This window comes from Artemia sp. Qi Xiang Cuo, chromosome 6, assembly GCF_049724085.1.
Source record: "Artemia sp. Qi Xiang Cuo chromosome 6, ASM4972408v1, whole genome shotgun sequence".
Taxonomy (NCBI): Eukaryota; Metazoa; Arthropoda; class Branchiopoda; order Anostraca; family Artemiidae; genus Artemia; species Artemia sp. Qi Xiang Cuo.
In genome coordinates, this window is record NC_142799.1 from 30,099,464 (window position 1) to 30,125,710 (window position 26,247).

The 26,247-nt window shown below is 36.5% G+C and overlaps 2 protein-coding genes across 2 annotated transcripts; one reads left to right on the forward strand and one right to left on the reverse strand.

Annotated features, from left to right (window-relative positions):
* Positions 1-4,031: 4,031 nt before the first annotated feature.
* Positions 4,032-12,148, reverse strand: LOC148951103 (uncharacterized). Its single transcript, XM_089091000.1, has 3 exons — positions 12,061-12,148; positions 10,413-10,596; positions 4,032-5,538 (listed from the first exon to the last, which is right to left on the reverse strand). The coding sequence occupies exons 1-3, from the start codon at positions 12,146-12,148 to the stop codon at positions 4,032-4,034; spliced, it is 1,779 nt and encodes a 592-aa protein (XP_088947126.1).
* A 2,718-nt stretch (positions 12,149-14,866) lies between these two features.
* Positions 14,867-22,586, forward strand: LOC148951104 (uncharacterized). The gene is made up of 2 exons (XM_089090142.1): positions 14,867-14,920; positions 21,702-22,586. Exons 1-2 carry the CDS (start codon positions 14,904-14,906, stop codon positions 22,576-22,578), a joined length of 894 nt encoding a protein of 297 aa, XP_088946268.1. The 5' UTR covers positions 14,867-14,903; the 3' UTR covers positions 22,579-22,586.
* Positions 22,587-26,247: the final 3,661 nt, after the last annotated feature.

Sequence of the window (26,247 nt, forward strand, 5' to 3'; positions counted from 1 at the left end):
GGGTTGGGTCCTTAGAGACCATAAATACTCACCTGTGATGACCGATTTGTTGCCCGCACCTCAGACTCTTTTGAATGTTGTGATATGCAACTGCAAGACAGGCTGTGAGAACTCACGATGCAGCTGCAAGAAAACTAAATTAGCGTGTACGTTCGCGTGCGGAGAATGTCGGGGTATCAACTTTTTGAACAGGGACAACGAGAGTGTCGAAGACGAGGAGCTCGACTAGTGACATCAATGCTGTGTTTTTCAAGTCAACTCTACTGCCTTAAAAAGTGCAGATTTTACCTATAGTTAATGAAGTTCTTTTTTTAGTTTTTTATTCAACGATATTGCCTTCGAAAGTACAAATTTTACCAATAATAGCTGAAGTCTTATACTGTGATCACTGCCAAGCGGTTGTTTTATTTATGTTTAGTAATTCAAATGGTTGTAAGAAATGTCTGTGATTCAAGAAAGTAAAAGTTTGATACTTAAGCGAGTTATTTTGTCCATAGGCCTACTTATTAGCCATTAGCAGCTGGCTCAGGAGTCAAGCTTCCCTTCCCCTTTTCGTTATTTCCTCCAGTTTTGTTCGGTTTTCATGGTTCTCGTTTTCTTTCCTTCATTTTAGGTGTCAGTTTCGTGATCAGCAGATAGGAAAACCCCAGAAAACACATTTCAAACTGATTTCTACCCCTGACTTCAATTGTCCCTTTTCTTCCCCTCTTCCCCCCTTTTCCCCCGTTATGGTGGGACTCATGTTCTTTATTTCATTTTAGATGTCAGTTTCGGGATCAGCAGATAGAAAGACCCCAGAAAACATATTTCAAAGTGCTTTCTACCCCTACCCTGTATTTTTTAATTTTTTCCCCTATTCCCCCTGTTCCCCCCGGTTTTCGTAGTACTTTTATTCTATACTAACTTTTAGATGTCAGTTTCGTGATCAGCGTATGGGAAAGCCCCAGAAAACTCACTTTGAACTATTTTCTTGGCATGTTCGGCATTTTTCCCAATTTCCCCCGCATTTGCCCCTTTTCCCCTGTTTTTCGGGTACTCGCCCCACTCGGATTTATGGGGACTTTAAGTATATTGTACAGAATTTTTTTCTGATCATTTTGGTACCATTTTCGTTTATATTGCAATTTTATCCGGGTTAAACCCTAAAAGTCCTGGACTAAAAAGATGTAAGATCTTAGTTCAAAGATTTCACTTTTCAGCGTTTTCTGACAAAAGAATTCGCAATAAGGCATCTCAGCAGTATCCCAAGAACGACTGAGGGTATTGTGGTCAAACTTTTGTGGCTACTTCTGCTCTTAAGATTTAACCAAATCAAAATAGCGTAATCGTATCCAAGCTATCAAAGAAAGCAAACAGATTTTTTGGCGAATGGTATCAAGTTTTCTATTTCAGGTCAACTAGAGGAGGTATGGACAGGGTTTGCCCTCAGCCAGTTTTTTTGGTGCCACTTTGGATAGCAAAATAGTGTCAATTTTATATAAAAAGTGTCATTTTCCAAGAATTTGCCGCTCGCGCTCATATCAACAAGCTTTTTAAATTGAAAATATTGGCCAATCCGCTTGGAATCACCCCCGTGGTTTCCCGCATCTTTAAATTCTCCAACATGAAATCTCGGATCTAATGCCATTTATCAACTATAAAAAGAAAATTTAGATTTTACTTAGTCAGTGCTGATTTCCGGCTTTGCGTAGCACTTCCACTCTTGTCAACTTTCCAGTCCCCTCCTAAAAACCCGCTAAAACATAAATGGTGCTTACTGTATAAAATGGGAACTCGTCCCACAGAATACTTTCTTCTCTTTTTTTCTGAGCAGTCTTTGTTCATAGCATAAAAAAGGAACAGAAAAATAAAAGATGAAAAATCTTCAGTTCTTTTTTGAGAAAACTAAAAAAAAGGACAGCAATACTCGTCTACACCAGTTTTTCCATAAAATGGACTATCTGGATTATTACAGTGCATTCAGGTGCTTGAAACTTTTCTTTTCTCCGAAAAAGCTGAAGAGAATGCCACGAACATAGATCGTCGCTATTGATGAACCTGTGATAAACGCAACCAACAGTGGTTCAGACACTAACTCTTTCAAATAATGTATTTGGCGAAAACTAGGGGAAAAACAATAAGACAGCTATATCATCTAATCTGTTTATAACAACCTGAATAGAATAAGTTTCACGAGAACTCTCGCCACTCCCAGTAAATTTTTCTTTACGATGTCTCCAGGGACTAGGGCATTTTACGTATCAATATGAAAGCATCTTTATAAAAAAAAACGAGCATTTAGAGTATCAGCGTGAAAGCACATTCACAATCAAAAATTAGTGGGAATGAAATAACTAAAATGAGGAACTGTGTCCAAATTCAATTTGTGTAATGATGTAACATAAATTTAAGTAAGAAAAAAAGTGAAATGAGATTGTGATTTTGCTAATGATTGCATAGGATTGAAAAGAATGGAAGTTTTGGTATCAATTTTTCTTTTAGTATGATGGTTATGTATGAATATTTATTTGTCTATTGCCCGGAGGCCAACAAAAAAATACGAAAAATGTGAAAGGAAATGATAAAGCGCATTTTTGCGTCACTTGCCCAGTCACTGAAGAGGTCACTAGATATTCTTGTGGGACACCAGTGAGCTCAGTGGATGTTTTTGCGTTGCTCAGTCGTTGTGTGATATCACCAGTGAGCTTTTCAGTCACCGGGTTTCAAGAGCTCCAGTCACGGAAATCGATGATAAGACGCGTAAAGTTAAGCAGTCACTGGCCCAGTGACTGGTTAACATCCTACCTTAGACCTTAGCTCTTCCTGTACCTCCAGAGGCACACAGGGCGTCTGTTAAGAGCCTCCAATCACCCCGGAAATGAGCTGCAGCGTTAATGTCCTCCCACTCTGGGATTAAGGATGCGTGAAGGGCTCTCCTGTCCCACTCATATGTCCTGTGAAGCGTGTTTTTGGGCCTTCCTCGCCGACGCGTGCCGTCTGGTTGCCACTGGAGGATCATATTTGGTAGTCTCGATCTCGGCATACGGATAACATGGCCAAGATAGCGCCATCTTCGTTGCCTGACTACATCAGCGACATCAGGCTGGTTTGTGTAGTGGTAAATTTCTATGTTTGTTATCCTATCCTTCCAGCTGAGATTCAGGATACGTTAAGAACCGTTGTTATCATACGTAGTGTTTTGTGGTTCCAGCTCGGCTATGATATTTAAAAGATCTATCACCTTCTTCAGGTTCAATGGGACTGTGCTTCTGAAAAGGTAACGGTTCGGATTGAGTGTTTACACCACTGGTCTCCAGACAGTTTGAAGTCGTTGGAAGGCCAAGCTTGCCAGGACTATTCGTGTTCACAGTTCTTTTTCGGAGTCGCCACTAAACGAGACGGTGCTGCCAAGATATCGGAAGTCAGTGACCTGCTCTAGGCTTTCAGTCCCCAGCTGGATATTCATCGGTGAGTTAGTGGTTGACATCGCTTTGGTTTTTGGGGTGTTGATATGTAACCCAAACTGTTCCGCTCTTTCGGCTAACTTGCATAAAAAGTCTTGAAGTTTGCTTTTGTCTTTCTCCATCAATTCAACATCGTCTGAAAAGTTGAGATCTTGGACTAGTGTGCCTGCAATTTTGATCCCGTATCCATCAATTTGCCTGAATATGTAGTCCATTATGAGAATAAAGAGAAATGGAGACAATACACATCCTTGTTTGAAACCTGTCATCACTTTGAAATAGCTTGTATTTCCTTCGGAGGTTCTCACGCAGCATTCCGTGTCTTCATACATTGTATGATAAGGCGAACCAGCTTTTCAGGAATACCGTAGAAGATCAGGATCCTCCATAGTATTGGGCTGTCTATTGAGTCGAACGCTTTTTCAAAATCGACGAACAATAGATATAGACGTTGTCTCCATTCATTTGATTCTTCAAGCATGGCCCGCAGTGTGAATATCAGATCGGCGCAAGATCTTTTTGGTCGGAAACCATGTTGCTCCTCCCGTAAATGCGGGTCTAAGGCAGCTTGAAGTCTTGTCAGGATGATTATGCAGAAGAGTTTTCCGGGTATCGAGAGGAGGTTGATGCCTCTGTAATTGCCACAGACTGTCGCGTCTCCTTTTTGAACAGTTTGATAATGGTTCCTGCTCTCCAGTCCTTTAGGACTTTTTCTTTTTGCCAGAGGAGGGAAAAGAAGACTAGCCACACTGAAAGGGACCTGCGAATCGATGACTTGACCATTTCTCCAGATATACGGTCATTACCCGGAGATTTTCCATTCTTCAGCTTTTTCGAGGCTGAAAGGATCTCGTCCGCCGTTGGCTCGTTTTCATTAATGAGAAGATCCAAAAATGGGCTGCCCGGAATATCTGGTGGAACAGAAGGGGACGGGCGATTGAGAAGGTTTTCGAAGTAATCCGCCCATCTATTTTTTCGGTCATCTGGATTGGTTAGCAGTCTTCCGTTTTCCCCTTTTACTGGTCCTTCTTGTACGTTGGTCTTCCCAACGATTTCTTTCGTTAGGCGGTACACAGCTCTCGTGTCACCACGTCGGGCTGCTTCTTCTGCCATTCTTGCTTTCTCATTGAGGTGCTTTCGTTTGTCTGACCTAGCAATTTTCTTCACTTCTCTGTCCGCTTCTTTATAAGCTATGTCTTTCATGACATCAGCAGAGGGATCATTTCTGAGCGTGCCCTGTTTTATTTTCTTGCGGTCTTCGATCAAGTCCCATGTCTTCTGGGATATCCTCTGTTCTTTTATTGACTTTTTAAAGCCAAGAACTTCTTCAGCAGTTTCTGCGTAGTTCTGTTGTATAGTCGTCCAAGCTTCTTCCACATCTTGTGGTACATCAGCAAGTGCCTCGAATCTGTTCGAGTGTTTGATGTTAAATTGTCCCCTAACATTCTTGTCTCTGATATTCTCTACGTCAAAATTGCTTGGTAGTTTTGTTGGTTGTCGAGATCTGTTGGAGCGGAGTTTCAACTTGAGTGTCGCTACAAGAAGTTCATGATCCGACCCAACGTCCGCACTTCTGTAACTCCTCACGTCTTTCAGACTAGTTCTCCTCCGTCGTCGGATTGGAAAGTGGTCAATCTGGTTTTTGACAGTTTTGTCTGGGGATGTCCATGTATACTTATGTATATCTTTGTGCTCGCATAATGTACCTCCTATCAACAGGTCATTCGACATGGCAAAGCTGACTAGCCTTGCACCATTTTCGTTGATAGTTCCAAGCCCGTGATGTCCCAACACCTCGGGGCAGTATGATCTGTCCTGACCAACTTTCGCATTTAGGTCGCCTGCCAAGCAAGCGACGTCATGGAGAGGGATGGAGTCTAGGACGGACTGGAGGGTTTCATAAAAACCGTCTTTCGAGGTTTCATCGGCATCATTTGTTGGTGCATAGCATATGACTAGCGACAGCTTTGCATGTTTAGATGCAAATCGTGCATACAGGATTCTCTCGTTAATTGGTTTCAACGAGCAGAGAGACTTTGTTGCATCTGGGTTTAATATAGCTGCGATTCCGGCTGCATTTCTGTCCGTTTTCCCGCTGTATAGAACTATTTAAGTCATGTTGCTGTTTATTGTGTTGAGTTTTTTTTTTCCACAGCCTTTTTATCGTGCTTCGGCCACTGTGAGGATATCTAGCCGAAAGTTTTTGTACTCCTGTAGAACTTGTTCAGTTTTTGAAAGGGCCGACATGGTCCTTACGTTCCAAAATCCGATTCGTACTGGTTTATTCGCGTTCAGAAATCTGGTCTAGGGGCATGCATGGGTCGTCATCATATTGGGGCAAAAATACACTCTTCTTGCTCTTTTCTTCTTTGAATTGTAGTCAACCCTCAACTAATAAAACATAAAAATTGAATTCGGACCCACTCAAGAATTGCAAACTACTTGACTGACTTATCGTCTATGAGCTTACAAATTGTTGCAACAACACAAAATAGTTGAACTAAACAACTGAAAATAATTGAAGGCTTCTCCACCACATTGCAGTTAAATGTCTGTCTCTGTCCTCTTCATTGCCAAGTATTTCGTACCGAAGATCACTGGGTGATCTTCGCTTATCAGTGATAACAATATAAAAATTTTGCACACACAGATAGATACAAACACGTTTACATTTTTCACCGCACAGAAAGATTCTTGTATCCAATAATTGCCGCATGCGGAGTTAAGATAAGAATCTTAACTGACAGAAAAAGGATATCGATGCATATCTACATTGACAGTTTTCCTTCCGGTTTTTTGTCTGAAAAAATTCTTTTTCTGTAAAATAGTGCTACTTAGCAAAAACTGCCACTTTTGCTAAAAAGTGTCCTAATAGTGGCAGGTGTCCCAAAAAGGGCCATTTAAAAAAAAATAGTGTCAAAGGTGACACTGGTGGCAACCCTGGGTATGGAACTAAATTAAACCCTAATATTTGTGTCCAGATTGTTAAAAGGGTGTAAGATAAGATAAGATGTATTGCAAAAAGCCTGCGGGCCATAGCAACACATAATACAATCTATGAGATATGAGATATATGAGATATACATTTATAAAAAAAGAAAACAAACACTATTCGCCTTTCGCCTGCCAAGAAAGACAATAAGCTTGAAAGGGCAAGCGCGGTTATCACTCTCAGATAATTAAAATAACATTTATACCTTGCTACTCAACACACAAGAAAATTATCGGATGAAGGAATAAAGGAAAAAAGAGAGAAAGAGGAAAAGACAAGAAGTAGATAGAAAAAAAAGAAAAAAGAAAAAAAAGCAAACTAAATCGGGGAAGTACCTTAAATAGAATGACAACCTGGAGTGGGCTTAACACCAAATTCACTCACGAGATAAAAGAAACTTCTTTCCCCCTGACCTGAAAGTCGGAAGACTAGGCGCATTTTTCACACACTCGGGCAATATATTCCAAACAAGTGGACCATAATGGTGAATCACAAAAGATGCGCGAGTGGTGCTCCTAAACTCATGAGTTAAGTCATCAGCTTTTCTTGTATTATGATCATGAAGGTCTCTATTAAAATTAAAAATATTTTCAAAAGCAGGGGTGAGCAGCTGATTCAAATATTTATACGAGAAAATCGCGACATGGTAATCTCGAATTTGGGATACATCCATTAACTTATTCTTTTTAAAATGCTCATAAGCAGGAACCTCATCAGAATCATCAAATTCAGATAATAATTTTACAGCTCTATTCTGAAGTTTTTGTACTCTTTTGAAACATGTAACAAAATTACTTGCCCATATAGAGCATCCGTAGCTAATATATGGGTAAAATATAGAAAAATAAATCATTTTCCGGATCTTTTTTGGGACTAGATTTTTAATTCTTTGCATCACCCCAAGGCCTCTGCTTAATTTTTCAGCTATTGCACTTGAATGGTTTTTCCACGACAGGTTTTCATCAATTAAAAACCCCAAATACTTCGTTGTCGCTACTCTCTTTATCACATTTTCTTGAACCGTGATATGGTCATTTCCAGCACTAGACGAAAGTCTAGAAAATATCATGAAAAAGGTTTTAGAAAATTTTAGGGTTAATATATTTTTCTGAGAAAAAATTAGCAATTCAGAAACTGCATTATGAATTTTATTATATAAAACATCAAGTGAAGGCGCTGCCAGAAAGAGCAAAGTGTCATCTGCAAACAGGATGACACCAGCCTCTGACAGGTACTGTTTCACTCGATCAGTGAAAATAATTAAAAGTCGAGGTCCCAATATTGACCCTTGTGTGACCAAACACTACATTTTCTTTTTTGAAGATAAAAATGACTCATTCTTAACTATCGGATACTTATTGTGTATAAACTATGAAAACCACTCCAGAATTGAACCCTTCACCCCAGTCAAGTCTAGAGCTTGAATAAGCTCTGAGGGGTCGACCGTATCAAACGCTTTTTTCACATCCAAAAACACAGCTGCGGGTATGAGACCAGCTTCAAATGCATCACTAATCCAATCAACCAATTTCAGAACTTCTATATCCGTAGATAGCCCTTTTCTGAACCCAAATTGATTTTCCATTAGAATTTTATTCTTTTCAATATAATAACTTAACTGGGCATGTACCACTTTCTCATATAACTTAGAGAAAAATGGGAGAATAGATATAGGTCTTCGATTCGATGGGTCATCTTTTTTCTCTCCTTTATGAAGAGGAATAACTCTTGCAATCTTTAGTGCTTCCGGGAAGACTCCAAGATCTAAAGAAAGGTTGATGAGGTACGTCAACACAGGTAAGACACTCGTTTTTGCGGCCTTTATGAGTTTCAGGGAAAACTCGTCCATCCCGCTAGAGCTTGACTTCATCGTACCCAAGAATCGTGCCACTTCCCGTTCCGAATACCTTGCAAACTCAAAGGCATTCTGACTTACAGGCTGTCTTTTAATGACAGATCCAAAACTCGCAGATGTGTGTAGTTTAGCCCGCGCTTGATCGCACAGTCTTTTTCCTTCATTTGCAAAATAACCACACAGAAATTCAGATATGTCTTGAGAATCAGTAAGACGACCTCCTGTTGTCTCCATGACTCTCCCCTCCTCCTTACTCTGAAATTTACCCAAAAGTTTATTTATTGTTTTCCATGTATTTTTCATATCCCCTTGATTTTCATGAAATTCATTTTGGAAATAAAGTTTCTGAGCATTCCGTTTTACTGAATTTAAAATATTCCGAAATCTTTTGAATTTTATAAAACTATCATCTGAATTATCCTTTAAATAATTCACGTAAAGTTTGTTTTTCTGCTTTATTGAAACTAAAATAGCTTTTGTTATCCATGGTTTATTAGGAAAATTTCTATTATGGTTTATTCTTCGCAAGGGACATGTTTCATTCATTATACTCGTCACTATCTCACTGAATAGGTCATATGCAGTATTTGGACACTTTTTATTTATTACACGCGAGAAATTTGTTTCATCCATCATATGTGCAAAACTATTTAGGTTTTTATTATCCATTTCACGGTAAAACGAAGTCCTATCTTTTAGTTTATTTTCCTTTGACTGATTTTGATTTATTTTACTTATTAAAAGAATGTGATCCGAGCCGTCAGACACGACCACATCTGCTTGGGATCTTTCAAGCAATCCACCATTAACGAAAAAATTATCAATTAAAGATGCCGAGAGATACGAAATCCAAGTTGGAATAGTCACAAGAGGAAAACTATCATGTGACACCATCATATTAACAAAATCTAAGCTATTCGCTCTTTTTAGTAAATCTATATTAAAATCTCCCATCATAAATTTGTTTTTATTTTCATCATTAATTTTATCTAACAATGGTTCAAATTCATCAAGAAAAAAACTAATATCACATGACGGATTTTTGTAAATTAATCCCAAAATCAAGTTCCTTTCCCCTTCATTTTTTATTTCAATGAAGTGTTTCGATCCTACCTTCAAGCCACAGGGAAAGGTCATCCCTAACCCAATATTGGGTACCTTCACTAATCAAAAGGCCTAGACCGCCCCGCTCCATGGCTGTCCGTTCTCTTCTCTCGCAAATATATCCTGGGAAAGAAAAATCCCATGGCAGTGACTTGCTAGAAACAAATGTCTCACAAAGGCCTACAATGCACGGTTTCTTATCTAGCGAACTTAAAATCTCACATAAAGAAGAATATGCCGTTCTTAGACCTTGACAATTCCAGAAAACGATCGCTCTTTCTGCACTTGCAGGATTTGAATACTCATAAAGATTATTCGGATTCACATAATTACTAGGGCGACAATTCGACGAAAAATTATCTATGCATTCATCATCCCCCGCAAGTGTGTCACGAGCTTGGCTTCCAAGAATAAACCGTTTTTTTTCAAATTAATTAAAAGGGTAATAATATATATTCGCACTCATTGAAGAGGTTGATTACCTTTACGACAAAAAAAAAACATACTGATAGGCATAAAGAATAAGGGAAAAAAAAAAAAAAGGAACGGAAAATTTGCCAAAAAAATAAAAAAGGGAAAACAAGCAAAAAAGTAATTAAAAAAAACAATTTACACAACACAAAATTATATGGTCAGATTCGGCAGACGAACCACTTAAGCCATAGCTCGAATTTTACGGATCTCTCCCATTGAGTTTTTTCCAAAAATCGTCCCGTTATTCGACCAAACATTTCTGTTTCCAAGCTTACTCTTAGCCAAATCAAGAATCTGTTTCTTTTTTGATGTTAGGTACTCGGTGACAAAAATTCCCGACCGAGCAAGCTTTGACTTACATGCAAACACTTTTCTTGCAATTTCAGCAGATTTGAACGTAACCAACACAGGCAAAGGACGCTTTTTTGCATTTACAATGGTGTCCGAATCAGTATAATTTGCTCGAAATTTAAATACAGAAACTATTGCGGTCGAAGAAAAATGAGAAATTTGCATTTTATCTGTAATCACTTTCAATACACACTTAGAGATGGGAAGACCCCCACTGTGGTCAACACCTTGAAATACGAGCTGATTCAGTCGTTTTTCCTGCTCTATATCATCAAGACGTGCTTCAAGCTGTTCAACCCTATTTTCCAGGGCTAGGTTTGCGTTTTGAAGAGCCCGCAGTTTGTTTTCAATCTCATCAAACTTAGCCGAATACTGAACTAGTATAGAGTCGTGTATATGTGAAAACCTATATGTAAACAAAAACCCCCAAATTTTAAATATAAAATTTTTTCCAAAATATTTTTAAAAATAAATACGGATAAATGATTTTAGTTTGTCCAATTCCGATAAAACAGAGTTTACTGAATTCCCCGATGTATTTGGTAAACTCGAACCAGTAATCTCAAGATGCTTATGAGGAAAATCAGCTAATTCCGCAAAAGCGTTCGCAACGCCTAATTCATTTTTCTTTTTAGCCTCCTTTGAAATGCTAACAAAGTTCGAAAGCTGTGAGGCTGTTGTTGTCACGATTTCATGGCTTCCGTAACAAAATACAACGTAAGATATTTTATTGTTCTTGGCCTTAATTATGTCCAACACTCGGCAGGGCCATGGTGGATAACTTCTGTATTTTGCTAGAACAACAGCATCCTTTTCGAACTGAACCATTGAAATGTATTATCAAATAGACAAAAAACTACACTTAATTTTGAATAGGTAGGTCAACGTGAGCTTATGAATCACCTTATGATCGGTTCATCCGTCCAAATATCCAACAAAATTGTTGTTTCCAATTTCATTCAATATCTAGTTCATTATTCATTAATTATGTCCAACAAATCATATCCAATTTCATTCAATAGGTCACTGCGCTTTTGTAGGTAACAGGTTTTAGATAATGTAATACAAATCACACACAGGTCCTTTCGCTTTGAACGACGAATGATAACTGATCTATAAACCAACACTCAGTAACAAAATACAACTTTAGATATTAAAAATCAAAAAAGGAAAAAAGAAAAAGAACAACAAAACGACAAAAAAAGAAACACGCTAAGGTTCGACTTTTAACCAACAAAAAACATATAATAAAATTCAAATCATAAATATAGTATCAGGCTATCCCCTCAAACATGATTCCCTATATTTAATCCCTAAACGAAGAAACTTACATCACTGTTTAATAGCACATGCGTTCCTCTCAGCCATCCGCTCTATTAACCAGCATTTGCTCCCAAACATTCGTCCGAAACATTCATTCTGCAACTCAGACAACTCTTCACACTCGGATACAAAATGAAATAAGTTTTCATTCACCAATCCACACAATGGGCAAAAACAAGGGCCGGCAGCCAGCCTAAACTTTCCCAAAAATTTCCTTCTCTCACCTAAATCCAAACTATCCCCTCTTACCAACAACAAATTCTTCAAATCCTCTTTATTCAATCAAAATTTAAAATAAACCTCCCCCCCCCAACAGTCTTTGGCTTGGGAGTAAAACCTCAAAGGCATAGATTGGTCCTTATGTGCTTGTCACTTTTGGATTTTTTGGTCGTTTAGGGTTCGCTAAACTTCCTTCCATACTGACACGGTTTCATCCATAGGGCCTTTTCCTTCATTCCACATCTCCAAAAGTCCACAGAGGTCCAGAATTTTCTTGACCTGATTTGACCATGAATCACGTCTACCGTCCTTCAAGCTCTCCAAATAAGCTGCCTTAAGAAGCCGAACTCCAGCTAGCCTAATTATCTTCTCCCAGAATTTTACCATTCTAACCAGTCTAACACTCCTTAAAGAAAAAAGCCCCAAATCTCCTTTCAGTACCACTGAACTAAATGAATCCTTCAAGCTTAGAATTCTCTTAAAATATCTTAGCTGAACTACTTTTAGCTTAGCTGCTTTAGCAAAACCCCAAACCTCAGAGCCCCAATGTAGACTTGAAGCTACTTTGGTCTGGAAAACTCTTTTCTGGATCCTCATATCAGCTAGCTGGTTTAAATTACTTCTCAAAAGCATACTTATTAGCCTATTACCCCTTAAATTAAATCTTCTACATGCCTGGACATCCCCCTTAAAGCACTAAACTTAACACCCAAATAAACAAATTCATCTTTAACCTCTAAAACCTTTCCTCGAAAATTAAAATGAACCTCTAAATCAACATCTTCTTAACTCCTAAATACTAATACTACTGATTTCTTAGCGTTCAACTCTAACTCCTTCTTTTCTAAATAATTTTTTATTATATCTAATTGCTTCTGAAGGTTATCTCTGCTATCCGCCACTAGAGCTATATCATCCGGGAATAACATGCATGATAGCCTAAACCAATCCAAAGATACATAAGGGGCTCCATTATTTTTCATAAACCTATTTAAATCATTAGCAAATAAGGAAAATAGGTTAGAAGATAATGTACATCCTTGTTTCACTGCCACGTGAGATGTGACCAGCCTAGAAAAATTTTCCATAACCTTCACAAAAAATTTCACCCTCCGATACATATCTGCTATTATTGCTACAAAACAAGACGGCAGGCCTATTTCTAACAGACTTTCAATTAACAACCTCCTATTTACCGAATCGAAAGCACTTTTCAGGTCTAAAAATGCTACGAATAGCCGACCATTTTTTTCCTCCAGCATATTTCCTTCTCAATACATCCAAAGTAAAAATATGGTCAACAGTGCTGAATGTCAATCTGAATCCCGCTTGTATCGGGCTAAGTATTTCCTCCTTATCTAACCAATCTCTTAGCCTAAATTCGAGAACCTTACAAAACAATTTACTTACCACTTGTATGTTGTTAAAAATTGCTGAAAATTTTTCTCCGACATACAAATAGCAGGCCCAACTATGAATTCTTAAAGAAAACGAAAAGATTTAAACTATTATTTTATTTTTCCCTGAAAAGACTATGTCAATATAAAACGAACATAAATTAGTTAAAACAATTTCTCCCACAAAATAAGTTTTTCAAAGAAAAGTAAAGAACTCCATTAAACCAAAAATGAGCCAAAATAAAATAAAATAATCTACCAAGCGTGAAACTACCACAAATCAGCATCGATAAGTAAATGAAACCCAAAAAGAACAAAAATAACAATAAAAAAGCGAGTCAAACTCAAAGCGAGCAGAAATTGACATGAGCAGGGCTTAAAACCCTTATGCCTTCCCAAGGTCAGAACATAATTTACACTTACTGAAAAAAATACAAATGAATGTGCATTGTAAGTTTAACATAGGTATACTGATATTTAGGAATCAAAATGTTATAATATGATTTATTAAAGTTATTAAAGTAAAGACATTTATATTTTTGCAGTAAAGTGCAAGTTATGTTCTGGCCTTGGGAAAACATATAGGTTTTGAGCCCTACTCATGTTAATTTCTGCTCGTTTTGAGTTTTATAAAGTTTGCCAAATTTATAAATGGTCGTAAATGGCCGAAAAAAGCGACTTTTGTTGGCCTGTAGTAAAATGTTTCTGTTGTAATATATGTTACTCCGGCACCGGAACATCATAGAGAGCTGTTGGCTCATTTTAAAGGAAATTGCCACATATCGTGCCTTCTGTAATGAACAAAAATAATATTTTAAATAAAATCAGTTTTTAAATAAAATTAAATAAAATCAGTGCCTTTTCATATACAAAATAATGGCCAAGAACCATGTCTATCCAAAGAACCTTCCCCTCTAGAAGAAATTCAGAGCTATCGGTTGAAATTTCTCTTTCTTTCAAACCCCTTTCAACCTGATAAATGGTGTTATGAAACGCACCTTTTTCATTCTAAATAATACATATGGTGTTTGATCGTGTGTCTGAATTCGAAGAATCAATGGAAATCATTAAACGGTATGTTCATATTACACAAACGGGGTTTTATCGTGTGGAGGCAGTGGCGTCAATTCACAAAAATGTATTTTCAAAACCTAAGGGGGGTTTGTGTTTTCTAACGAAAAGACAAAGAAGCCATCTTTCAATGAAAATACAAAAAAGTATTGTTAGAAATCTGGGGACAAATACTCCCCCCTCAGTCAGTGGCAGATCCAGGGGGCGCACCCCCTAAAGTAGTGTAATTTACATAATTAGCGCAAGTTTGCGTTAATTAAGCTTGCTCCTAATGCAAGTTTATTGGATCAACTTATTCCCCCCCTTCCCCTAAAAAAGCCGCCCCTGCCCTCAGTCAAAGGAATTGGGCATTTATACGGACTGCATCGGGTTCTTTGTACTTATCATCTCCCTTTAATAGGATGCAGAAGTGAGCGTCCATAACAGACGAAGTATTACCACGAAAAATTTCGTTTATTTAAATGTACCAGGAACAAGTTGCAGATATCTCGTTTATAATCTGGCTACTGTCAGATATCTAATCAGCTGTCAAAGAACTAGGGCACAAGAAAAAAAAACAGTTCAGGAAGCTGCAACACACTTTGAGGTGACTTTTATTCATGATGTTAAACACAGACGCGACTCTGAGAAAACTGAAAATCAGTTTCTTTATAGAGGGGATTGGATAGAGTAATATGAAATTATCTATAAGGTAACAAATGTGTCTAGTATTATTAGAGGCCTTTTTTCACTACGTAGAAAACGAAACTGCTTGGCTTTCCATAGTTCATTTCCATTATTCGTGACTAGCGGAAAACTGCCAGATCATTATTCACGAGAAGAGACTAGACCAGGGATGCCACCCCTAGTGATTTTGGTACTCGTCTATTATATAAAGCACACTCGAGACGTTAAGTTTGGTGAATGCTAATGAAATAAAACAAAATTTTGATGAAAATATAATAGTTTAGAGATAAATTTGGGCTATATAGTTGCACATGTGGGGGAGGGGGTAGAGCACAGCATGAATTAAACACGTAGCCTAAACAAACCTATTTTAACCTAACCAAATCTATTTAACCCAATGAAAAAAATATGCAGCAGAAATGTCCTAAAGAATCATATTAAAATGAACTCGGCCTTCTGCCTTTACTGCCCCCCGCCACATGTACTCTACTAAGTATGAATGTAAATGATGGCGGGATGTACTTCGGTGCTGTTTGTTCCTTCACTTTGCGGAACCCCACATTCTTTTTGGGTAGAGGCGCCGGTTTCTAGGTCGACAAGATTGTTTTTTTGGTTCACTTTCAAATGAGTTAAACCTGCTTGTTCCAGCTCAGTTGTGTCGTAGCCCTTCCATTAATGTTAAATGATTCCTGAACATCCACGGTGAGAAACTATATTCTATCACTAGTCAAAGCAAACTAATCACTGTCCTCAAGAATCGCGTTAATAATGAACTAAAATAAATTAGGTAAAGAGTCGCTTTAATAATGAACGTTTCTTTGTCTTTGAGACGGTCAGCCGACGCCGAAGCCGCCAATTTAATAATTCACAAATGAACTTCACAATCTCGCTAATAAAGTATTATATTTTCATCATATTTTATTGTCACCAAACTTCACTGCTCGAGTTGGTTTTATACAATAGACAAGTACCTTTGGAATTTAGGGATTGAGGGGGGGACAACCTCCCTTACATTTAAGAGATAAAACAGTTTTTAGTAAGCAAGAACCAGTGAAGAGCGACGCTCTGCAATAATTAATTTCTAAGACCACAATGGCTATGCATGATGATGCGAGAAAACATAGAAAACTGGTTTCCCTACATTTTCTTGTTTTACCAACAGAATCGCTTATCCACAGAAACCAAAAGTGTAAAAGCAAAGTTTATGGGTAAAATTCTACTTTAGCTACTTTTGGCTATCTTGGAAAGGGGTTAGGTTAAAAAAAAATGAAACTTACAAGGATAGATCTACAGGCTAATGTATGTCCTGGGAAGATATTTTGAAGTACCTACCTCCACTCCTTCTCCTTCTAGAGGATCCTGACCTTTGATGATCTTTAAAAATCTGTGTGTTATAAAAGTGAAAACGTTTAAAATAGATCTTCTGGTTAAATGAAGTACAACAAAATTATTGTTAGCTTCACAACTTTGCTCAATCCCAATTTATAAAGTTTTAAAAATATACCACTACATTACCTAAAATTTTGAAAAAAACAGTGATATGGCTTAAAATTCCACTGAAATAACAGGAATTGTATTTTCAGAATTAAATCCAGAGAAAAAGAGACTGAGAACTGAAAATTATGGTAAATACCTATTGTTCTGTTAAAAATTCAATAGATGTAGACATTTCACGTAGACAAATTTCAGGACCCTTCAAAGGGAGAAGGAATGATGGTAGGTCCTTCAAAATGCCTTCGCAGGAAATACTTTAGCCTGTAGACCCATCTCTGAAAGTTTTTTTTTTCTAACGTAACCCTTTTCCAAGATAGCCAAAAGTAGCTAAAGTAGAAAAATTGAGCCCCCCCCCCCCCAAAAAAAAAAAGATTTGTCTGACTCATAAAAACGTAATAAAAATAGATATAAACAAATTTTTATGCGTTTTTGAGGTTTTTTTGTGTAAACCCCCACCCCCCGAAGTTTTATTTTAATAAAACCCCCTCCGAAAAAAATCCTGGGTATGTTTTGGGGTATGATCATACAAAACCAGAAACGTTAGATTATCAAAAAAGGGCACGTTCAAACAAAAATTCAAAAACCTAGCTCCGTTTTAACTAACAAAAGTCTAAGCCCTGAAAAGAGCGTTATTTTGCCAACACTTAACTTTACACGAGAGGTGGTTCAAATGAACTGGATGGGATTCAAAAGAATTAAATAAAAAAATAAGTTTTTTTTTTAACTGAAAGTAAGGAACGACGTTAAAACTTAAAACGAACAGAAATCATTCCGTATATGAAAGGGGCTGTCCCCTCCTCAACACCTCGCTCTTTGCGCTAAAGTTTTTATTATTTAAAAAAATAGAGTTGTGAGAAAGTCAAACTTTAGCGTAAAGAGCGATGCGTTGAGGAGGGGACAGCCCCTTTTATATACGGAATAATTTCTGTTCGTTTTAAGTTTTAACGTTGTTCCTTACTTTCAGTTAAAAAAACTTTTTTTTTTTATTTAATTTTTGAACATTTTTGAATTGATGCAGGTTTTAATTTTGGCTAACCGTACCTGAATAATTAAAACAAAATTTGCATATTAATTTTACTTTTTATTTGGTTAAATGGCTTTCTCGAAACTTGTTTAATTTTATTTACGAACGTTTTATTAGTAATAAATACACGTAACTTACGGAACGAACTACTATATTCGTATATTTTTAATGCGTATAGTAGGGGGCTCGCCTACTAGTCAATACCTCACTCTTTAAGCTTAAGTTCGAATTTTGTTCCAATTCTTTAAAAATGACCTTTTAATCGCAAAGGCCGCTATTCAGAATAAATAGTTCTTATGAAAGTACTAAAAAATCTTTGGCTTAAAGAGCGAGGTACTGACTAGGGGGTAAACCCAATCATACACGTAATATTTTCTGTTCCTTTTAAGTTTTGATGTTACTCCTTATTTTCAGTTGGGAAACTTGTTTTTTTTTTATATTTAATTTCTGATCTTTTTTTAAATAATGCTGGGAAATCCGGCGCCCCCCTTATAACAATTTCCCTTCCCCCATGAAAACTTCTTTCATGGAAAGATCCTCCCACATAACCCCCAACCCACCCACCCTCCGACTACCAGAAAAAATCCCCCCTGAAAACTTCGGTCTACTTCCTAATAACCAATGCTATATGTTAATATTGGGCAAAGTTCATAACTGTCAGCCCTCCCCCCGGGGACTTCGGAGGATTAAGTCATCCTAAAGGAAATATTTATCACATTTTCAACATGCTGAACAATATGGCTATCTCAAAATTTTGATCAGGTGACTTTGGGAAAAAAATGAGCGTGGGAGGGGGCCTAGTTGCCCTCCATTTTTTTGGTCACTTAAAAAGGGCACTATAAATTTTAATTTCCGTTCCAATGAGCCCTCCTAAGATATTCTAGGACCACTGGGTCAATACGATCACCCCTGGAAAAAAAAACAAAAACAAATAAACACGCATCTGTGATCTTTCTTCTGGCAAAAAATGGAAAATTCTACATTTTTGTAGATAGGAGCTTGAAACCTCTACAGTAGGGTTCTCTGATACGCCAAATATGATGGTGTGATTTTCATCAAGGTTCTATAACTTTTAGGGGGTCTTTTCTCCTTTTTTCTAAATTCAGGCAAATTTTCTCTGGCGCGTAACCTTTTATGTGTAGAACTAAAATTGGTAAAAGTTATATATTTGAAATCAGCATTAAAATCTTGTTCTTTTGATGTATCTATTGGTATCAAAAACCCGTTTTCTAGAGTTTCGGTTACCATTGAGTAGCCGAACCATTAACCGGTTACCATTTTTCTCGAACCACTGTTATGAAAGATCAAATCTTAATATAAAGAGTAGGGGTTGGTGGTTGGCATCCCCTCACATTCAGCACAACACATCATAAGGTAGAAAAAATAAATAAAAAAGAAAAAAAGTTTTTGGATTGAAAGCAAAGAGCAACATTAGATTTAAAGAAGAACATAAGCTATATTGTATATGAGGCGGCCTACTTCTCCATCCCCTTTATTTCCATTATTTCCGCTAAAGCTTGATTTTTTTTCACCAAGGACTGCAGGAGCGAATGCTCCAAAGGAAGTGCGATAAGAAGATTTGTCACAGCGCCTAGCAACGGAACGGCATTTTGATAAGTATTTGCTTTATACAATAAAATATTCCGTTTAAATGTTTTGAAAGGCTATTAATGGGAGTTTGATGGGCAAGCAGCCTGCCTCAATCTTACTGATTGAGTAAAGCACATTAGCCCAAATTAGTACTTATTCTTAAAGAACTGCGTCAAACTTTTTCATAAACAGATGGGAGTTGAAGGTTAAAACGAATAGAAATCGAACTAAAAAAAAAAGTTTTTTAAATGAAAGTCAAGAGCAATATTAGAACTTCAAACCAACATAAGTTATTTTTCATACAAAAGAACTATTGACCCCTGAATTCCTCGCTCTTTAAGCAAAATTTTGACTCTTGTCTCTCAATCCTCAAAGAATGAATGGTTTTCCTCGGGAGCAATATAAAATATTTTTTTTTTTTTTTTACAGAGAATGAAAAGGGGTAATAAATTTGCATTTACTTTGAACAATAAAATTACTAATTCCGTGGTTATGAAAAGCAATCAGTAAATAAAAGACATGTAATTACCAACTGGCAATATTGTTTTTTAACTCTAAAACATGCTCAGGAAAGCCCTGGTCGAACTTCAGTGTAAGAAATGGGTGACCAAAGAGGCTAGAGCCCCCCCCCCCTCATATAAGAAAAACCTCAGCTTGTTTTCAGTTTTAATGTCGTTCTACTTTTACTTGAATTTTTTTTATAAAACTATAATTGATGAAAAAGTTCTTAATTTTTGACGATTTCTGAGCTCATCACTTTGTTTTAACTTTCAACAAATTAACAATAATTTTCAATTTTAACAACCTTAACAACAATTTAACTCCCATCTCAAAATATTTATGAGAACACAATTTCTCCGTTAAAAATTGATACGGACAAATTGTGGTTCGCGTTTTTCGTCGTGAGTCGTAATTCCTCGCTTTTTGTCACTGCTCGTGAATTTCATAAGAAAAAGAAAAAAATAGATGAAAAACGGTTAAGATTTTCCTTTTCCTTTCGGGAAAAGGAAAATGAAGTTCACAGTAAAACGGAAGTAAAGAACAATCGATTCTGGTTGAAAACAATTGAACAGCTACGCTTCAACAGCTTCCCGATAAAGCGAAAAGTCGATAATGTAAAATTTTTGTCCCTGCTTTTGAAATAATTCCATAATAAGCTAGAAATCCCTGAATTTTGAAGTTTGAATTGGTGTTTTCGAAGAAACACCAATTCCATTGGAGAGAAAGGCATAAAAAACGAACAAACGCGATGTTGCACCATTATGGATAATATGACATTCTCTGGCGAAAAAAAAGCTTATTTTTCAGCTTCCACTTCCTCGAAATTCGTTGACTGCTTGCTCCCTTTGGTGCCCCCTTATCTGCGACGCAGTCAATGTGGATAATCGAGCAATATTTCACAATGCGCATAATTGTAATAAATGAAAATAAAAGATAGAAAAATTCCAGATATTCTTCGTTATATTAAAAAAAAAAAAAAATGCTGCGTGACTTTTAAAAGATCCATTAACCTGACAATGGTAAGACGCACCTGAGATCAAGGAATATAAAAATTATTCGGTAAAATTTGAAAACAATAAAGCAAAATGGTCAAGTCGATCCACTTTGCTGTCATCATGAAAGTAAATATGATACTGTTCTATCACTTCAGCTACTGCTGCAATACTTCAATTTATCCGCAAATTAAAACCCATAAAGGTACTGAAAATCAATGGTGTCAGTTGAGGGAAACAGGGGGCACATGCACACGCCAAAGGTATTTTGCCCACCCCATAATTCTGGAAAATACCTTATTTTTGGTATTTTCATTAAAAAACTACTTACGCTATATTTTCATTAATAAAATTTTAAAAAACAACAAATTGCCTCCCTAGATTAAAAAAAATACATTTTCACCACACCCCTTCGTTTCTGTGATTCGAAGCCACAGCTGAAAATGTAGAGTATAGGTTATATTAAGGCATTGATTTGATAATGATAAATATATATACGGGTCTATTGCAGCAATGAAGCCTTCAAAATCTAGATAGAAAGGAATATATTTTATCCTTCTTTCAGCTAATCTGCAGTCAATTTTGTTCTGAATTGGATTGTTTTTGCGTTTTAGCTTGTACCAAAAAATCTTTTGATACTAAGGTTCAGTTCCCATTTATAACTTTAGAGAAGAACGATACAGAGTATATCTTTTATCAAAAACAAAAATCTCAGAAATAAGTAGAAAGTAAGTTGGATTGTTTTGTATAACATGATAGAATATAAGAAAAAACATAATGTTCGAGCAACTATTCACACAAGAATATGTCAAGTTTATGTGAAATTACGAAAACACATGTTACTTTTCCCCTCTGAGGTATAATGCACATTCATTCATTTGCTCAAACTAGCCAGCAAACATTGTTCACTGCACAAACTTCACACCAAGAACTCGGAAGGACAGGAGGACTCTCCCGAGATCTGTCTGAGCTCTTCAAGAATGCATTTAAAAAATCCTTAGAATACACCGAGCCTGAATATTTGGCCACGAAACGAACATTTTCTAGCCAGAATCAGACCAGCTCCCCTCGGAAATTTAACCAGATCTTTCTAAAGTATGACTGCGTGCACCAAGCGGCTGTAGCTATGAGCCTCACCCTTGGCCATTTATGGCATTACATTATTCCTTTCCACTTTTATTATAGTAATTTTTATTTTCTTTTAGGACACAAATAGCAATTACACTTTTCCTGGCACTATGTCGAATTGTACCAGCGACAGACGAAGAAGACGATGAAGTATGTCCATGTCTTGAAGAATGTGATGAGAAGGATCATGAATTTGGATCAATTGATACAGATATTAGAGATTTTGGAATTCAGCCTGTTTGTAGTGATGATGACTTTGTAAGATGTTGTCCAGAAGAGCCACCGCCGACAAAAAATCTAACAGTTGATCTTACATTGGAGGAAATTTGCTTCTTAGAGCCAGAAGAGTTGAAGAGTGTTGGCGTTGATCCAAAAGAAAAGGAAAAATGTAAAACTCTTGTTCCAGCAAATAAAATAAAAAATAAAAGTAAATACCCGAGGATAAAAGCTGGATCAACCTTCCATCCTCCAGACGAATCTTTATTTAAAACAAACTTAGAAAACTCCAGGAAGTCTAACAAGAGGGTTAAAAGTAAATCTAAAAAACCTGGATCGAGTCGCCGGAAACAATCCCAACGGCAACAACGGCCAAAAACTCTGTCTACATCACCGAACACTGGTCAGCATCAACAACCTTCATATCCTCCAGCGATGTATCCTCAACAGCAATCTCGTCCACCTCCATATCCCTATCAGCCACAACTATCCTATATGCCACCACCAACATATCAGCCACAACCTCCTCCTTATCAGTCACATCTTCCACCTTATCAGCCACCACCTAGTTATTCTCCTCCAGTGCAGTCTTATCCTAAACAGATGACATACCAGCCAACATACATAGAAATGAGACCATATTCACCGAGGTATCAACGCTCATATCACGCTGGTATGCCCCATTACCAAGCATATAGTGAAGCAAGACCTGTTCAAGTTTATAACTATAATAATTGAATTTGTATGTCTAGTTAAATTATTAATAAATTAATTTTTAGAAAAATAAGATTTCATCCAAAAAAGAGTCCATTTTTTTAGTGCACTTCAAAGTGCTTACGGTATTAGCCGTTAAAATTAGGAATATAATGACAAGTGAAATCTAAAATCTGAACACAATCCACTTACAGAGGCAGTAATTTTCGAGGAAACGAAATCAAAGTCTGCTAGTGACTATTACAAAGGGTTTTCACCTTTTGAAGCACCATTTTTGCTGCTCGTCTTTATATCTTTATATATATATATATATATATATATATATATATATATATATATATATATATATATATATATATATATATATATATATATATATATATATATATATATATATATATATATATATATATATATATATATATATATATATATATATATATATACATATATATATATATATATATATATATATATATATATATATATATATATATATATATTAAAACACATTTATAATTTTATAAGAAAATGAAAATATGTTTCATAATTTTGGACACATTGAAATATTGTTAGCTTTTATAGAAAACCGATTTACAACCTTACCTTAGACATTGGTTCCACCTGTGCCGCCAGGGGCACCCATGGCATAGAGGAAGAGCCTCCAATCATCCTGTTGGTTTGCTGCAGCTACGTATCCTCCGACTCGGGTTGGAAAAAAAAAGCAAAGGCTGCGCAGGTCAGTCTGGTAGTTGTGTCGTAGCGTTTTCCTGGGCCTTCCTCTACGACGAGTGCCAGTTGGTTGTTAGTGAAGGACACGGCCATCCATTCGTATGGCATGTCCTAAGTATCTCCATTTACGCTTTCTGATGACGTCGATTACAAGTCGGTTGTCTAGGGGCATCTCCTATTGACTGGTTAGTGACTTTCTGGGTCCAATGCAGTGGCGGATTTAAGCATTTGCCATCAGTAGGCTATTTCAATTTTGCCGCCCTACTTACCCTTAAAAATCGAATCCGTTTTTACAATCATATTAAAAACAATTTGCTATTAATGAAATAGTAACTTTAAGGTTTGTGAATATCTTTGTAGAGTTAATAATAGATAAGTATAAGTAATAAATAATAACACCTTCTGCCTGTTATTAATATTATTGTCAATTACGAAATCCTTGTGAAGGTTTAGCTTTAGTAATTATTTTTGCTAGTCAATACTCATTGATTTAGTAAATTATCTGAGAATATTAATTGTTATAGAAAAAAATCAATATAATTCAATATCAATTTATTCTTTTATTCAATATAATCTGTATACAAACCAAATTATGCTTCCAATGCTCTTTTACGCGCATTTTTGTTCACAAAAGCTTTAATTATATCTTCAAATGACAGCATGGGCGCCCATAAGCTGAATTCCAGGGGGGGGGGCAAACCTCATCTAATTGACACTTTTAATGCTATATAATAGAAATCTCAGAACAAAAATAAAAAAATAAGGCAGCATCATTCAGCCAGGGGGGCGGGAGCCCCCTGCCCCCCCCATATGGGCGCCCATGAATGACAGTTTATTAATTATTTCTGACTCTAAACATAAGAGTGCTAGGAGATTTAGCTTTTCTTGATATACATTTTCTTGACATAACATTTTCTTGGCATTTACCTTTTCTTGACATAACGTTGATTGTAAGTAATTTTTTATTAATTATTTCTGACTCTAAACATAGAAGTGGTAGGGCATTTAGCTTTTCTTGACATAAGGTTGATTGTAGGTAATTTTTCACCCGTTTTAAACAGGAGAAACTTCTTTTACCAGAACAATTTGTCGCTGGTGTGCAAAGAGCAATGCGAACTGGTATGTGCAAATTCGGATAAATATTATGCCAGCCTTGTTGTTGCAGAAATAAAGATGTACTTCTTAAAGACCCATAGTCTGGTTCTGTTAAAATGTTTCTGGAAGTTATGTGGCATTGAAAATATAAACACTCTTGAACAAAATCATTCTAAAATTCATTCGATCACATTTTTTCTAGAAATAGGGCCTTTTCCTTGAGGATTGATGATGGTAATTCACTCTTTATGGTTATAAACAAAATTTTTTCATCGAAGCTATTGTAAGCCTCCAGCTGTTTTTTCTAATTCCGATACAAGTCTATCAATAAGAATGAGAAATGTGTTCACTCTAAAATTATCACTCGCAGTCATTCTTATTTCTTCATCGGGTGTTTCATCATATTGGTTTTTTCTTTTTGTTTTTTTTTACCCACATCTTTGGATACCCTTTCTATACACTTAATTCCATTGATTTTTGTTCAAAATACCCAAAATTTTCTCGCTGAGATACGAAAAACTTGCAAAGAGATTCGTATATATTTGCAACCGTGATCATGTTTATTGTAGGAGCTTGAATTTCTTTACTCACTTTGTTAATCCTCTCCAAAAATACATTCCACATCACAACCATAACCGCTGTCTCAAGTTTTTCTAGACTCAAAAGTATTCCTGTCGCTCCGTTTCGCGTTACAGGCTTTTCGCAAAAATCATCTTTGATTGATTCTAAAGTCTTAATGACTTGGAACCAAGAATCTCTTAAACTCTTACAAGCGTCTTCTCTAGCTAACCAACGAGTCAAATTTATTCTTTTTAATGTTTTCCCTTTCATAATTTCAGACATTAATTTTTGCCAGCGTTGTGTCGAACTTACAAAAAAACGTAGATTTCTTGAAGCAACGTAAAGAAGTGACAAGCTTCTGTGGAAGATTCAGCAGCCGCAGTTGCAACTAAATTCAATGAGTGGGCCGATCAAGGAACGAAAAAAGCAATAGGTGCTTGTCTTTGAATTTTAGCCTATAAGCCATTGTATATACCAGCTATATTCGCAGCATTATCACATGACTGTCCACGACAATCTTTAATATTTATGTCCAGTGTGTTAAGTTGGGAAATAATGCAGGAAAATATTTCTTCAGCTTTATGTCCTACTGAGGGCAAAAAATTTACAAATCTTTCACACCCTTCACCTGTTTCCAAAACGTATCTAATGACGAGAGTAAGTTGGTTCACATGTGCTATGTCTGGTGTAGAATCGACGACTAAAGAAAAATATTTCGCTTTTTGTATCACGTCTTTAATTTGTTTTGAGACTTTATGACTCATCAAAAGAATAACTCGTGGCAAATGGTTTTAGACAATTAACTGGTAATTCCAGATCCTTGATTTCCAAATCATTGCAATATCATCACTTTACGGAAAAATCGCTTTGCTGGTTTACAGAGTCAAAGACTTTCTAGAAATCGACAAAGATCATGTAAATCTTTGACCACCATTCACGACTTTCTTCTGTTAAGATGCGCCGAGTGAAGGTCAGATCTTCGCAGGAGCGGTTCTTTTGGTAGTCGTGTTGTTCGTCCCAGATATGCTTGTCTAACCGAGGTGTAACCCTCTGAATTATGATGCGTCAATTTTGCTTCCCAGAAAAACAATTTACAGAATGTTATTTTTTTATGCATATTTTTTTTAATTTTAGGCTAAATGTTCTACCCATTACTTTTCTCTCTGCTGGATCAATATATATTCGTATATTCCAAACGCATACCCATTTTAAACAGGTAATATTCCCTCTAACCTAGTATATATATAGTGACATTGGCATTAAAATGCATTCATGAAACATTTAAAAAATGCTGTATGATTCAGA

Bases quoted from the DNA above. Each gene is read 5' to 3' on its own strand.
- LOC148951103 (XM_089091000.1), bottom strand. From the start codon at position 12,148: ATGGTAAAATTCTGGGAGAAGATAATTAGGCTAGCTGGAGTTCGGCTT. The intron at 10,597-12,060 runs GTGATTCATGGT...ACTCTATACTAG, and splicing joins GAGCTTGAAGGACGGTAGAC to TTCAGTATTCGGCTAAGTTT. The intron at 5,539-10,412 runs GTGTGTATTGAA...AGTTCTATACAG, and splicing joins GGGGGTCTTCCCATCTCTAA to CGGGAAAACGGACAGAAATG.